This window comes from Blennius ocellaris (genome assembly GCF_963422515.1).
Source record: "Blennius ocellaris genome assembly, chromosome: 5".
Classification (NCBI taxonomy): domain Eukaryota; kingdom Metazoa; phylum Chordata; class Actinopteri; order Blenniiformes; family Blenniidae; genus Blennius; species Blennius ocellaris.
In genome coordinates, this window is record NC_137654.1 from 22,606,279 (window position 1) to 22,621,823 (window position 15,545).

Here is a 15,545-nt window from a genome sequence, read left to right on the forward strand (position 1 = left end):
GTGGGAGCGGCTTGAGGTCACCCAAGGACAGCTGGAGGAAAATGCGGGGGGACAGGGATGTCTGGGCTTCTTTGTTCTCCACGTATACTCTCACCGCGACCCCATATTGACTATGAAGAAGATGGATGGATGTGAGAAGCATTTTCAGGGCTCGAGCCTGCAGACCGTTAACAGATGTCTAAAGTAAACGTATAACAACCTTATAGGAAGAGTTATAGCACATGCGCCATTCCTAATACCCTGTCTGTATGTACTTCATGCAGTTTTGTGTTCCTCTGATAACCTGACAGTGCAGCCAAAGGAATATAGTTTGAGTATAAAACCGCCCCTCCCCAGGGCACCGAATGTTCCTGCCATGCTTGTTTTGTTGCCCTCAATGGGAGCAGCTATTGATGCTGCAGGGAAGCTGGAGCTGACTGAGTGCCTGCCTGCCTGTCTGTGGGTGCATCTGTGAGGTGATCTCCGCTCCACCAATGAGGACGACGGCTTGTATTTTCTCAGGTGTCTGCTCGGTTGGCCTTGTCACTGACTGGAATTCATGTAGACGGGGTTGCGATGCTGCGGGAGGCTGCTGACATGCACTTTGTGTCCGTAGCTCCACGCTGTTGGTTGTTTCTTATGCGGAAACCCTCGTCTCTGGGTACTGCCACGGGAAGGGGGGCCTTTGGGGATACTAAATGAGCTCCTGAAGGAGTACACACATACAACACACACACACACACACACACACACACACACACACACACACACACACACACACACACACACACACACACACACACACACACACACACACACACACACACACACACACACACACACACACACGCACACCGTGTATGCATTTGACTTGCATCAATTTCTTGGCACCGCAAAATGACATTGTTTTACTTATGAGGACTTGTTTTTGGTTTGTCCCTACAAGTCTACAAACCCTCATGATCTTACACATTTAAGCCCACAGTCACAAATAGATTACAATAAGAACAAACGCTAAAATCTGTTTCGCGACACTATAAAAAAATATCTTTCATTATGTTCATCATGTTCATGCATCTGGTAAAAAATTGTGGGGGGGGGGAAGGCCCTCTTTACTAAATTCTGAGTCACTGAGATGTTAGATATGAAAAATAACTTCTTTTTTTTATTGTTTGTCTCCCTTCCAACTACCCCCTTCCCCTCTCTCAGGTAATGCAGAGGAGTGTTTCACACTAGGATGACAGCTGGGCTGATGGTAGGTGGGTTTTTCTTATTCTGATGTGAGACATCAACTTTTTTACCCCCCCTTTTCCCTTCTGTCTCTCTATTCTTTGTTCTGTGTGTTCTTCCTTTGCTACTTGTTTCTTTCGAACTCCATTCCTCTCTCAGCTATGTGTAGTCATGGATTCTTTATGTGTTTTCTATTTTCCACTACCATTTAGCTATCACGACTCACAGACAATCTTGAATTTGTTTACGATTTTATGCTTAAGAAGTCATTATAGCCAACGGGTTGTGCACAAATATTTCAGCTGGTATCGTCTTTAGTTTTTTTGAGATATAGAGACTTTAATAAGGCGTCATGATTTGCCCAGAATGATCTAAAACATGTCTGGAATAAACCTCTGCAGGAATGACACCCAGTGGCGGCTCTCTGCTATACAGGCTGGACCTAAGAGAATGAGAGAGAGAAAAAACTAGAATAATGTTCAACAAATATGTGGACATTGAATGACAAGCTTGTCAACATGCTGCAGAGTAGAAAGGAGCAGGAGACACAGATGACTAACTTCCCAGATCCACATTATGTAGATCGTGCAAGAAAGTACAACAAGAGGACGGAAGGCACAGACTATAGGAGGGAAAGTTAGTCACAAGCAGTGATGATGCATGAATGTATGGAGAGTGACAAAAGGTGCTATTTGCATTAGGAATGGTCCCCCAGCACCCCAACTGTATTGTAGCTCAATCATAAAATGATCTAGAGTGACCTGAGCCAGCCCAAACTATAAGCTTTATTAATATAACGATTTTATAGTATAAAGTCTTTTATTCTTACATTTGTTGGGAACAGCTTGTGGCATATTTACAAACTACATATTTACAAATGTAAGTCAACATATAGTCTATTTTTTAGATCTAATCTGAGACTCTGAGTGTATTTAACACTGGTATACAGATTATACCCAAGTGCAATTACTGGATTGGAGTGGTGCAATTGTGGAAGTGTAAACACTGCTGCCTAAGCCCCATTGTGCATCAGACCTCCTCTAAACTGGTCTTGTGCCGTTCAATTAAACATCCATTGAGGTCTGAATGTTTCTACCACACAGACATATGAATGAGTGGATGGGCTTCAGAAAGTCTGTATCCTGGATGCCCATTATAGTCGGTGTGTGCACAGAAATATTTTCTGCTGCTGGTTTAATTTATTTCTAATGTTATAGTGTTATAATGTTAATGTAGTGTTATATTGTCAAAATAGGAGCTCATCACAAGGTGTCATTTAATTCCTCGCTGGTAAAAATACCGACATAATATTTGACTGTGCATTGCATTACCTTTTTGCAGACATTATTATAAACATGTCATTAGAATTTTTTTTTACTTTTGTTTTGTTTGAATTATTTCCATCAGATTTCAACCATGTCTGTAAGAGTGCAGAGAAGAATCTGGATAGAGTTCATGCTATCAAAGATTTTGTTTTAAACTTTGCTCATACGCTGAAAACTGCACCATCGGAGTGAACCTAATGTGTTCTTTAACATGCCGATTTGATACGGATGACCCTCTTCATCTGAGAACGAAACATTGGCTGTTGAAGCTGAATGACTGAAGTTGTTTAAAATGCTCAGTTGATGTGGTAGGCGTTGCCATTTCAGTCTCTCCTAATCTCTGTCCTCTCTTTCTGTCAGAGCAGCATGGCTACTTGTTCCTGAGTCAAAGCTGCATGCTCGCTCTCTGGATCCATCCCTCTGACTGCCCATGAGCTGATCCAACCCTCCATCAGACAGTCCCATCTCCACTGTATCCCATCCCCATCCCTGCTCTCGTCTGCCGCTTACTAGTCCTCTCTTCCTCAGTCCCTGACCTAGTGTGGCCCTCTGCATGCCTGGTAAATAGAGAGTGAAGCGTTAGCAGACTGTTTAATTGGACATTTCTTCCCTGCTATTCATGAAGTGTCAGCTGGACCAAATGCAGCAGGGAGTCGACAGTCAAAGCGAGCCAGAGGGGGTGGGCCCCTGTTCAGATTCTGGAGCTAGAGGAGTGGCAGCGGGGTCACATGGCCCAGGCTTGAAGAGGGCCTCATCCCAGTTAGAGCACCCTTCCTTCAGTAAGATGAGCCAAAACGCTAGGGAGAGCATGGGGCTTCTTGGCCAGGGCCTGAAGCAGCTGTTCCAGCAGCAGCGTAAACGCCTCTCCCTCTCTCGCTCCACCATCACCTCTTCATCTTCCTCCTCATCTTCCTCCGTGCTGTCCGCAAGCGGCGCCTCCCCCTCCGCCCCCGGGGACGCCCCGTCCTGTTGTCCTGACCCTGACCGCCTCTCTGCTCCTGTGGTTCCCTCTGCAGCTGGCCAGGGCTCAGCCGCTGGGGGCACGATGAGGCGTGGGACCAGCCTGCAGAGTCGGCGCATTAAGGGGTCCGGCTCTGTGAGCGGGGACCGAGATCCTCTCCTGAGAGGCAGTCCCCAGGCCCCGCATCGCCGTAACACTCACGACCCACAGCAACACATCAGTCGCCCACGCTCCTCTTCGACCACCGACACCACGCCCAGCAGTCCTGCCCCTGGATGCACCGCTGGCGATGTGGTGCTGTCGTCGGGGTACCAGTCCACCGAGGAGACTGACAGGGTAAGAGACGGCAGCCATTAATCATTCTCGCTGCACACGCTGATTGATTGCGTGTCTTTTCCCCTTTTTGCTGGTGCCGGGGCCTTGCTTGTCAGTGAACTGTCAATCACACACTGAGGTTCTCTTTTCTGCTGACGGTACCGCTCCGGCTGTTTCAGCCGTGAATTCAAAGTGAGCCCTGCTACCTGTTACCACTGTGTTCTGACTTCTCCCGAGTTGTGGTATGTATTCTGACATGGAAATATTTTTGTCATAAATCGCGGTGGCAATATGGAGAGCAATGAAGCCCAGACGTCTCTGGATTTCTCATGGTTGTTAACAGACAGAAAGACTGAATCATTATATGTGTGAGCAACTCATGTTTTAGGACAGAATTGAAATAATGTGATCACATCTTTTGCAAACTCTTTGTTGGTGATTTTACTGTCAGTCTTTTCAGTAGATGGAAATTTGTCAAACGTTTGTACAGTACAGAATACGCAAAAGAACAAAATATGGGAAACGGACTAAATCCCATGTTTATCAGTTGAGTTCAAATAAAAAAACATGTAATACTACTGAGATTTAGGTGGAGAATAAGATGATTTGATTGTGTATAGATATTTTTTTATTTATATATTATAAGATATTTCTAAACGATGTCTTTTTTTTTTTTTTTTTACATTTTCACAGTATACATCTGTTATTCTTGAACGCTTATCTATGCTTTTACCTCTGTCTGCCACCAGAGGTCGCTGTGAGACCAGCAAATCTGGACTGGGCTTGGCTCATTTGGAGGTGGTGATTGTATGCTGACCTCATGGTTGTTGTAGACTTGACTGATCCAAGGAGTGATGAAATAAGCTGTGCCAAGGACCAAGTGTGTCACAGACAGAAGGATGTCTGCCTTTATTACACTGCCCCAGTGGACGTTGATATCTATATTACCAGACAGATATAATCTTCAAGCTGGCTTTAATAAGGCCTTACCTTCATTCCTGGTCTGTAAAATCTAGTGTTTGTCAGTCATGTTTGAATGAACTTACCTGTGATGACAGAACAGGGCTCGCAGCCAGACGTCTGCGGAGATATCGGTGTCGCTTTATAGACAACGATCGACCTCTGAAATCTGCTGATTTTTTTTTAACCTGCTTCTTCTGAAGCCAACATCACAGCAACCTCTCCACACAGCAACCCAGCAATGTCACTAGGGTTACCCCATTGGTCGCTGTGGTTACCGTGACACTTGCCGCACGCTGCCTAGAACTACGCCCTGCTTAGGTTGCCATAGTAACAGCGTGATCGACCTTGGAGGTGGTTGACATCCTGCCGTTTGTGGAGGGCGAGGGTTGAATGACTGTTTGAACCCGTCTACCAGGAGTCATCAATGTTCAGTGATTTATCAGTTTTGGATTTTCTTTCTTTCTTGCTTTCTTTCTTTCTTTCTTTCTGTCTTTCTTTCTTGCTTTCTTGCTTTCTTGCTTTCTTTCTTTCTTTCTTTGTTTCTTTCTTGCTCTCTTGCTTTCTTGCTTTCTTTCTTTCTTTGTTTCTTTCTTTCTCTCTCTCCCTTTTTTTTTTCTTTCTTTCTTTCTTTCTTTCTCCATGTGCACTTCCTTTTCCCTCTCCTGTTCCCCTCCCTGTCCCCCTCCCACGGTCCCCGGAGAGAGTTAATACAGGCTGTCAGCTTGTCCCTCCTCTCGTCCCATCTCCTCCTCCCTCTCGGTCTCTATCACCACCACCTCATTCTTTCCCGACCCTCCGACTCACTGACAGGAAGCGGGAGGCGACCTTGCCCCGTTGTAGATGAGTGAGAGCAAAGCACGGGGCTGTGTGTGAATGTGGAGGGGTGTGTACTTGCGTGAATGTAAGACCTCTTTTTTTCTTATCTCTATTCCAGATTGTGTGTTGACAGCCATGTGGTCTGAACATCTTCCACGAGTGACTGTATCTGCAGAGGCAGAAACAGCTCATGAGATCACTGTGAATATAAGTGGAGGGCAACACAGCTGAGCTGTCTTTATCTCTTCTTACTCTGCCTCCCTCTCTCTCTCTCTCTCTCTCTCTCTCTCTCTCTCTCTCTCTCTCTCTCTCACTTGTGTTTGCATTGTGAACGAAAGCAGTGTGGACTAGAAATGTGTGTGCACATGGGTGTTTGGAGAGGAGGCTAGCATGTGTGTTTTCAGGATGTGTGTGAGGCTGTGTGTACTTTGGATGGATCTCAGCAGAGGGGAGTAGAACAGGGGATCCAGCTGCAGGTCCATCAGTCAGTCAGTAAGGATGGTGCAGCGCTTCAGTCTTCGTAGGCAGTACTCTAAGGTAAGCTTTAAACACACACAACCTGATCTTTGTCTTCCCGTCACACTGCTGCAGATTCATTCATGGCCAACGGCGGAGTCTTTGCTGCCAGGAAAGCCTTTCATTATTGTTTGTAATGGCTGTGCGTTGCTCTTGCATATCTTCTCCCCCTCATCTTTTATCTGGCTTTGTTTCTTTCTGCCTTAAAGGCATTTTGGTGTTGTCCCAGAAAAGAAAAAAAAAAAAGGTCTTTAACAACTACTTTATCATACCATTGAGAAGTCTTCTCAAGTGCAATCGATACTGTAAAAAAAAAATGACCCTGCTGCTTAGTGCAAAACAAACACACCTATCAAAAGTCCTTTGGTTAGAGGATGTATCGTATCTTTCTTGAATTTGTAATCCATAAAAGTTTAATCCATACTGTGACATACAGAGTTGTCTATCTTTGCACTTTATCTTAAATCTTGTTAAAAAGTAACTTCTGCTGCATTTCGCAGTCTATAAGGTCGATTTGAGCCGTCCCAGAGGAATGTAATAATTGACAAACTTGATCTTTGATTATTGCTGCTGCTGACTGCATTTATGAGTTACTTACCACAATATTAAGATGCTGACTAAGTATTGCAACCACCCATGGGTTTAATATATCTTCCTGCTTCTACTCTTAAATGGTGCTGTGATAAAACTCAGCATGAGGTCTATAAGAGCATTTGCTCTGCGGCTCGTGCTGCGCCCAGTGGATTTATTTACAATTAGCTGCTGATTAATTGTTTGACCGACCAAACCCTCCCTGTTTGTTTTCAAGTCCATGTGACTGTGCTGGTGCACGTTTTCAGTGCTTGAAAGCATCAACACGTATAAATATAGTTGCAGAGTGTACAGAACTCGTCTGCACCAGAAGGCCAGTATCCAGTGTGCCTGAAGTCTGATCTTGTCTCCTCACATCTCCGCTCTCAGATTGATTGAGAGACAAAGCAGAAGTATAAACTGAGGAGGATATAAATGACTCTAAGGTGCAAAATGACTATAGTCAGGGTAGACAACTTGTTTTGGAAGGAAGAACTATAGGAGTTTAAAGTTACAAAGAAAAAGCAAGGCTTGAGGCTTCTCCCCGAACCAAATCTCTTGTGTCTGAGAGATTGATAAGAAGTTATTGTATCTGAAGATCACAGCCTCCTCCAGGGCCTCGCCGCAAATGCTCACTCATCTTGTCCCCCGCTAATATATGATACTTGGAATTATTGTATTGATTATGTATTTGACCCATTTTCTTTCCCTTTAACCACATTTCCACATACCAACAGTATATGTGTTCCTGCATCTTGCTTGTTTTTCACTTTATTGTGATTATCGCCTCAGAGATATCCTGTTCTTCAGAATCACCACCAATGAAATGCCTCAGATTGATAGTTTATGATAGGAACAAATAAAAACTGGACACGGTATAGTAATCGGTCATAGTAATTGTATGAATTTGGTATGGAGTATAATTTTGCCTTAGTTTGCCATATAGTTTTAAAGGTTTTCGAAACTCAAGAGTTGTAAAACACACTCAGGCTTGAAAATGTATATGTTTATGTTGTTATAGGAACTTTGAGACTCTGCAGTGTTATTCTCTCTTTTGTATGTGTGTACATGAGTGCATCCATCCATCCATCCATCCATCCATCCACCCACCCATCTGTATTTGTCCACTATATGGCAAGTGGGTGATGAAACGACTCCGTGCATTTTAGTGTTTTATAAATAATTTGGCTGTAGTTTTCTTTTGTGCATGTGAAAAGGGCTTATACAAGATTGTACTTTTTTTAAGGCTTAAATAATTCTTTTATAACTTTTTTTTGTCATTTATTCAATCACTTTGACTCCTACAAATCATCTCCCTTTTTGCTTTTTACACTTTTCAATTCCATGTTCAGATTGCCATATTGGTATTGGATTATTGTGACATTCCAGCGGCTGCCACCAATAAGATTGATTGGAAACTACAGCTTGGATTGTAGCACAATTGGTGTTTTGTGTGTCGACTCCACTGCTGTTGTCCTTTATGTGAGAGGGAGCATCGGTCGGAGGATCTGAACGTCACCTGGTTGCCTGAGGCTTGTCCTGTGCCTGCTAATTTAACATCCTTATAACTGCGTTTTAATGGTCTCCCGTCTCCTCAGGCTGTGCGTTGATGGAAGTGATTGCGGCCTCTGTAAAATCCGTAAACGATTAACAAAAAAAAACACGACTCTGCCATCTCCTCTTCCGTGTAACTCGGACTGCACATGTGCATTTCATAAGAAGCCACTCTTGGCAAACCACCGTCTCAATGGCTTGCATTGCAGTCGCAGACACTGAAACAGACGCGCACAGTCAAACCAGTGTCTGATCAAACAAGTCAGTTTCGATTGACTTTGAGCAGAGTGAGAGCGCCATGGGGCTGATGAAGCATGTGCTCCTCGTCCATACTGGCGGTGATGTCATCCCAGTGTGTTTGCTCGCGACCAGCCCAGAGCAAATTGTTTTTCAGACACCGTTGCGTGCTGCTGTCAATGTATCAGCCTGTTTGTGTTTCACGGTTGCAGACATCGACGATGAGACAGTTTCACACCCGCCTAGCCCAATGGTGAAAGTTGCATGCAGTCAGACTTGGGTTTTTCAGATCTTGTGATTCGTGTGGGCTTTCTGTGGAGAATTCACAAAAATGAAATTTTGCACATTATTTTCATGACTATCTCCTTCCTTGCTTTGGTCCAAAGTGATGGAAGTCCTCAACAAGCTATGAGGCTTTTTTTGATGCTAAAATGTGGATGCATGTGCGGTGACTGCTCCTCAGATGAAACACCAGTATCACTTGTTAATTGATTTAATCAAACAGCCTGTTCTGGTCATTTATCCACTCTTGCAGCTTGTCAGTTGTTTGTGTCTGTATATATTTATTAGATGAATGTCAAATTAGTGTAAGTGTTTAATCACCGTGAGGCTGTCCACTGTGTCGCCACTGTTGAAGAGATAGTGGTGCAAAAAAAAACAAAAAAAAAACCTCTTTGCACTGCTGTCAAAGTCTGAGCTTCTGATATCATATCAGCCAGTGAGTTCTCTGTCAAGTTTGTGCCATACTCCAGTGGGATGGTTTACAACGGAGGGGTCAAAACAGCGATCATCTTGTGAGGATTCGTGCCAGCTTCTGAACGGGGTAGCCAACAAAGCACATAATTAATCCAACAATGAGCATGTCTGTCATGGGCAAAATCATTTCGCTCACCATCTGATGTCTTTAAAGACTTGAAGCTACGATGAATGAAAGATGAGTATCCTCACCAGAGGATTCGCCAGCTCAACAACATGTTGTCACAACAGTGTATTTGCTCTATATTTTCAACTGCTTTTGTAGTTTTAAGATTTTTACACATTTGTGGTTTATTAAAAAGAAGATGCTTACCCTTGTCGCATAAACCTGTAGATCTGCACAGCTGAGTGTTATTTGTGTGTTTTACCTCTTCAACAGTTTCACTATTTCAGGCTCCACGCTCCTCTAACTCCTCACTGTTGGTCTCACTTTACCTTCTTCTCTTACTCTCTCTTCATTGCTCTTTCTCTCATCTGTGTCCAGTGCTCAGACGTAGAGCCAGTTGCCCGTCGCCATGGTAACAGGGTGATGTTCAAAGACGGCCGAAGCGGCTTTACCCGGCTGAATGCTCGCAGGTCCCCCGTCTGATCTCAGAGCCACCTCATCAGTCTGTCTGGTGAAATAGCAACCCCTTCGAAAGGCAGGGAAAAGGTGTCTTTTAGAATTAGACTCTCCTGTAGTTTGACCAATGCAACAACTTTGGGTTCAATTACTGCTTCTTCTGAGCCTTGTGGTTAAGCTTTTGTGCTTTGTCTTTGTTTCGAGAGGCGTGTAGTACTGGCACCATGTCGCTTAAATGTAGGTGATGGAGACATGTTTCCTGTTCTGACACATATTGTAATGAAGTCGTCTGACTGGCTCACAGAGAATGCTAAAAAAAACAGACTGTGAGAAAGCGTTTGTGTTAATAGACCTCTACGGAACTTCTGTCTCCCACTTCAAAGAAAACAAGCAAACAAAAGTAAACAGATTTACTTGTAAATGTTTTATCATTATGTGTAAAAATCCAGAAAGTAGACTTTAATCATATTTTGTGTGTGCGTGTGAGTGCATGTGCGCTTGAACTCGCCACCCAACTGTTTGTTTTCCCTTTGAAGCGTATCCCCAGCCTGTTTAATTAGGCTGTTGAATATTCATGTCATTATACATAAAGGCCAACGCCCTTATCCGTTACCGGCTGCAATTAGCATTCACAACCCGAAACCCACATTCATAGCAGCACCAACAACATTGCAGTTAGTGCTTAAATTTGTGCTTTGAAATTCTTGTGAAATTAGGATGAACAACATGTTGTTACAGTGCATGTGTGTGTGTGTGTTGTTCTTTATTAGCAGGAGAAGCAGATTTATAGAAGTAGATGATGGAGGTAATTTTTCCATCTCAGTCAGTTTGATAGGTTTTCTAATCTCGGTCTGAATGAGGAAGGAGTCTGCAGCGGCTCTCTGCTGGTTTCTCTGCTGCTATTAATAGACAGATGTCTGAAGCCGTGCTGATCAAGTTCACCGTTCAAGGGCGTTTAAAATGTCCTACATGAATATCTACAGGAAAAATCTCATAAGTTTGCGTTTCTTTAGATTTTTATTGTACTCTTTGAGAGGTAAATTGTCTACGTCTTCTCTCAAGCCGATACATAGCTTTTATGTGTTGGTCAAAGGAAAATACCAGCGATGGGATTTTTCAGGAAATAACCTTAGTCATGACAGATTTTCTTTTTCATCCGTGCATGTGGTCATGTGCATATATATATGTCCATGTCAGCAGTGAGTCTCCATGGGTCATCCTTTGTGTATTTATTTTTGGCCTGCAGCTGGTCCTTCCTCTTCTGGTTTGTGGGGTATGTGTGACATTCGTGTGGGTATGCTCGAGCGTCTTTGTTGTTTTCTCAGCCGTTCCAAAAACACAACATACTTGGTCAGTAAGTCACCAAGGACGTCCTTGTCAGCCTTTTAACCTACATATCTGATCCTCAAATATGTGGGGTGTTTTTTTCTAAAAACAATATTTTTTGCCTTTTTTAGACAAAAGTTGAAGTCTCAACAAAAGAGTGTGAATGCTATTAATATTTTAGGTGTATTCTCTGTATATCCTCTTCGGTGTTTCCTGGTTTTTGGCCAACATTTGTCTGTTGCTGTTCCTCAGACCGGTGTCTGGCACAATGATTCTTCAGTGTAAACACTGCTTGCCCTCATAAAGCCAGCTGTCCGGATTAGCTCTGAAAATGACTTCCCCGACTTGGTGTGTTTGGTTTTCCTCTCCTTACTCAGCCCCATCAGTCGATTGTTTCTCAACGGAAATTGCTCTTCTGAGAAACAAAGATTGGAGAGAAAACAAACAGAAGATGCATCCCTGCCACTCCCTGCTCCATCCAATATCATTTGTGTGACTCCGATGAATTATGGATGAGGCTATAGATCGCTGAGCTCAGCTCTGCTCCACTGACCCACTTAGAAACACACGTGCACAGACAATTCAAATCTGATCACAACCTCCAGGGAAATATCATATTTTCTCTCCACTAATAACCAAAAACCATCCCTCCCATTCACATGTATGTCAAGTCTTAGGAATCCCGGGAATGTTTTACTTTTCTCACAGTCCACTTAGGTCCTGTTCCACAAATAGTACCCCCAAAATTAACTCACGAGTATCATTTTGAGTTATTCAATTTATGATGTACTTAATACAATATATCTTAAATCCCACATTTGATAATGTGTTTATTTACACTCTGCAATACACACATCTTCATCCTATTCCTCTGTTTCCCAAGCTCGCCTCCTCATTTTTTCATACTCTTACTGTCTTACTCTGCTTTCTATCTCTCTGACACATCATTCCTCCCTCGCTTTTCACTTTAGCCGGCAAATTGCTTGGATGTCTTGCTGAAAATGCCTCTTCAGATACGATACGTGATGCTCGTATTGGAAGAATGCAATAAAAAATATGAGGGTTTTATTGACAGGAAACCTGTAAGGAAATGAGAGACAAGACAGGGCAGCCAGAGTCAACTGTGCAGCCCTCATCATGGAGCACGTGCTGGCTCCCCCTGGTGGATTAATTGTGTAATTGTCTGGCATAGTCCAGAAGTGCCCATCCAGCTGACTGTCATGTGTTCAGCTTTTTTTAAATTCTTATCTTACAATCTGTATGTTTTATTGGTTAAGTTTCTGTTCACTCCCATAACCTGAGGCTGTCCGCTGTACATGTAAAGGGGCATGCAGTGAGGCAGTTGAGGTTAAGCCTTCATTAACTTTGTTAATTTGCTTGATTTTTCTTTCCCTGTTATGATACGTCTGCTCTCAATAGACTTTGAGTAACTGAGTCATTATGGGTCAAACTAAATCACATTGTCCCTCCATACATAGCTCCGGAAGTTCGCCTCACTTTATGAATTTATGAGTTCTCACCATTTTGTTTGATTGTCCTATATCAGCAATGAAACAGTACTTTGTTAAAATATTTTTAGATAATAGCTCTCTGACACTGATTACAAATGCCCTATTAGCCAAATCTCTCTTCCCGTTATCCGTTTGTCTGTTTCAAAATCTTCCGCTCTCGAGGGTCCAGAGTCGCAAGTTCTGCAAAAGCATCTTAGACTTTACTCAGGATCCCAGACGTCGAGTGGGTCTGTTTTAAAAAAGGGCAGTGAGAGTCCAGACAAAATAATCCTCTGGGGCCAAAAAGCTGGGACTGTTTGTTCTACATTCTTCATCTTCCTGCTTCTGAATAGGCTGGCACTGTGTTTGGGTTTACATGCTGGCCCCTGGTACTCCGAGTATTGTGCAGCATCCAGCCAGACCGGCCCTGCATTTTGGGCCAGTGCCCTTTCCGTTATGTTGCATAACCAGGATGGATTGAGTATAAACAGAAACTGCCCCGACAAAATACCACCACCAGGAGACAAACACTTTGCCCCTCCACGTCCTCACTCTGTTTACCTCCAGCACCGTCAACACATTGTGTTTCTACGCGTACACGCGCTGCTTCGTCTCACACACACCTATGTGTATTTTTAAGGTACGCAGAATAGCTGCAAGTATGAGAATGCATTGTGGACTTTGTGGGAAATAAATGACCTCTAAAATGTTCTCACTGGCATTTTTTTTATTTTTTTTTGCTGAGCTTTCTTATTGCTTATTAGCCAACATTCAGATAGCCATGAATATGTCTTGCTAATATCTATTTTAACTATATGTAGTATGTACCTTTCCATTATTTTTTTCTACATATTCTCAGAATGCACAAGCAATTTTCTGGCAGTTTTATTATACTCTCTGGCAGGATTAAGAATGAGTTCATTATAAGAAATGGTTGTGTTGAAGATATTGGTCGGAAGGTGAGAGAGATGCGGTTGGTCCTGTATGCAGGAGAAATAATGGCCATGTGGGGAGACGGATGCTGAGGACGAAGGTCAGTGAGGAGTTGAGTTGATGCGGTGAGGGACGAGGCAGGTGGTCGGTGTGAGGAAGGAGGACACCGGAGACGGAGGGTATAGGAAGATGTTAAAGGATCACTTTAAAAATAGACAATATGAAGCTTTGATCAAGGTATCTTTTAAAAAAAAAATTTAAACACTGATCGTGACACTCATCATCTGGCAAACGTTTATCCCGACGATATCTTTATCAAGAATTAAATCTGATTGAAACAGTTCACACAAAAAGATTTTGCCAGAATGTGTCTTCTATGCCAGCTTTATGCAGGTTATGGTCACTGAAACTGCGAAATTGGGTATTGTACTCATTTGACCTAAAAAAAAAGCCATCGTAAAAAAGCACGTTGTCAATACAGCTCAGATCCTGGGAAAATTTCTTCATGATTATGTACAAATGCAGTTACCACAGTAAGCAAGAGTAATTCTGAAGGTTTATGTGAACCAATATTTTAATTACAATTTATAAACAATGGCACAGGCATGGTTATCTCTCTGACGCAGGACTGATGCTGTTCACAATTATGTTTCCAAACAAGCCACGGGAAGACGTAGTCATTTGGGTTGTTGTTATTGTCATTTGTTTGTCTTCCTTCCTGAAAATGCCCGTGTTGTAGTTGGCTACTGAGATGTTTCACGCTCTCTGACCTCGCCAGTCATAATAGCCCCTGTGTATAAAGTGCCCAGGGGTTTATGTAACTGCTAATAGGGCCATTGATTATACTGAAACACAGACTTGGGACGGAAGAGACAGCCAGTTTTGGGAAGGGGGCTTCTTTTAATGGAAAAAAAAAAAGAATTGTTTAAAAGGGGGTAGGACCCCCCGAGTCATGGTTGTCTCCTCTTTTAGGCTTGAGTTACCATCAGTCCATGCAGACAAAGCTCTGGCTCTTCTACCTTTACGTAACCTCTCACGCTACGAAAGCATGCTACAGCAGAACTAATCCAAAGTTGATGTCACATGGAGGGGACTGTGGTGTTGGCACGGGAAAGCCATATTTTGTGTGACTGCATAATTTTTAGGGAATCAAAAGAACTATTGAATGATGTCCCAAATCTAAGAAAAAAGCGTAACTCCTTAGTATAATTTATGTGTTGCTCTCTCTCTCTCTTGTTGGATTTTACATGTACTCCATTCTTTCTCCTCTTTCTAACCCCGGTCCACATATATTCAAACCAGCCTCATCTATGTCCCCTCTGAATTCTTGCAAAACTTTCTGGCTGAGTACCATCACTCCGGCTTGAGCTCGGCACTCGGCTCTGTCCTCTGCATGACAATTAGTTTTATGTATTATTAGGTCTCTGTAAACTCACTCAGGAAAGATTCACAAGCTGTCTGCTTTGCCTTTGTGCTTGAGGTCGCCAGGGTCTTCACGATGTACCGTATGTCTCTTCAAGTGGTGTAAGACATTGTTTTAAGACATTGTTTTAAAGTGTTAATAGAGATAACAACAGTAACAAGAGTTTCTTTTACTACGGCAGTTTTCCCCAGTATGAGTGCTGATCAGCTGTCTGCCAACTATGTCATATATCCAGGTATATATCTAGCCTGCTTTGGATTGAACTAATGTATCACCAGTTCAGCATTTCCTGTTCCCCTTAAGACATATGTGAAATGCAATTTGAGTAAGAAAGAAATGTATTGTGGCACATTCATCATACTGGGTCAACGCATTGGATGGGAGGCACATGTTTCTCAAACCAATTAAATGGGAATCCACAGAGGCATCTCAACAGGTTGTTATCGACTTTGCGGGAACAAGTGGAGTTTGTGTTCCCTCAGACACACGCATACAGTTTAATTGTTGTACATGTGTCACATTAACGTAGCACTCTCGCCTCAGAGTCCGGAAACGTGCTTGACGGTTCCTCCAAATTGCCCCGAGGCGT

General features: G+C 43.0%; 1 protein-coding gene across 1 annotated transcript in view; it reads left to right on the forward strand.

Annotated features, from left to right (window-relative positions):
- Nucleotides 1-3,153: 3,153 nt before the first annotated feature.
- tmcc1a (transmembrane and coiled-coil domain family 1a) overlaps nt 3,154-15,545 on the forward strand; it is a gene marked incomplete at its 5' end in the record, with an annotated part of 28,573 nt that continues 16,181 nt past the window's right edge. Inside the window, one exon of the mRNA XM_080495981.1 lies at nt 3,154-3,831. Within this exon, the coding sequence (XP_080352107.1) occupies nt 3,154-3,831 (678 nt within the window). The remainder of the gene's footprint in view (nt 3,832-15,545) is intronic.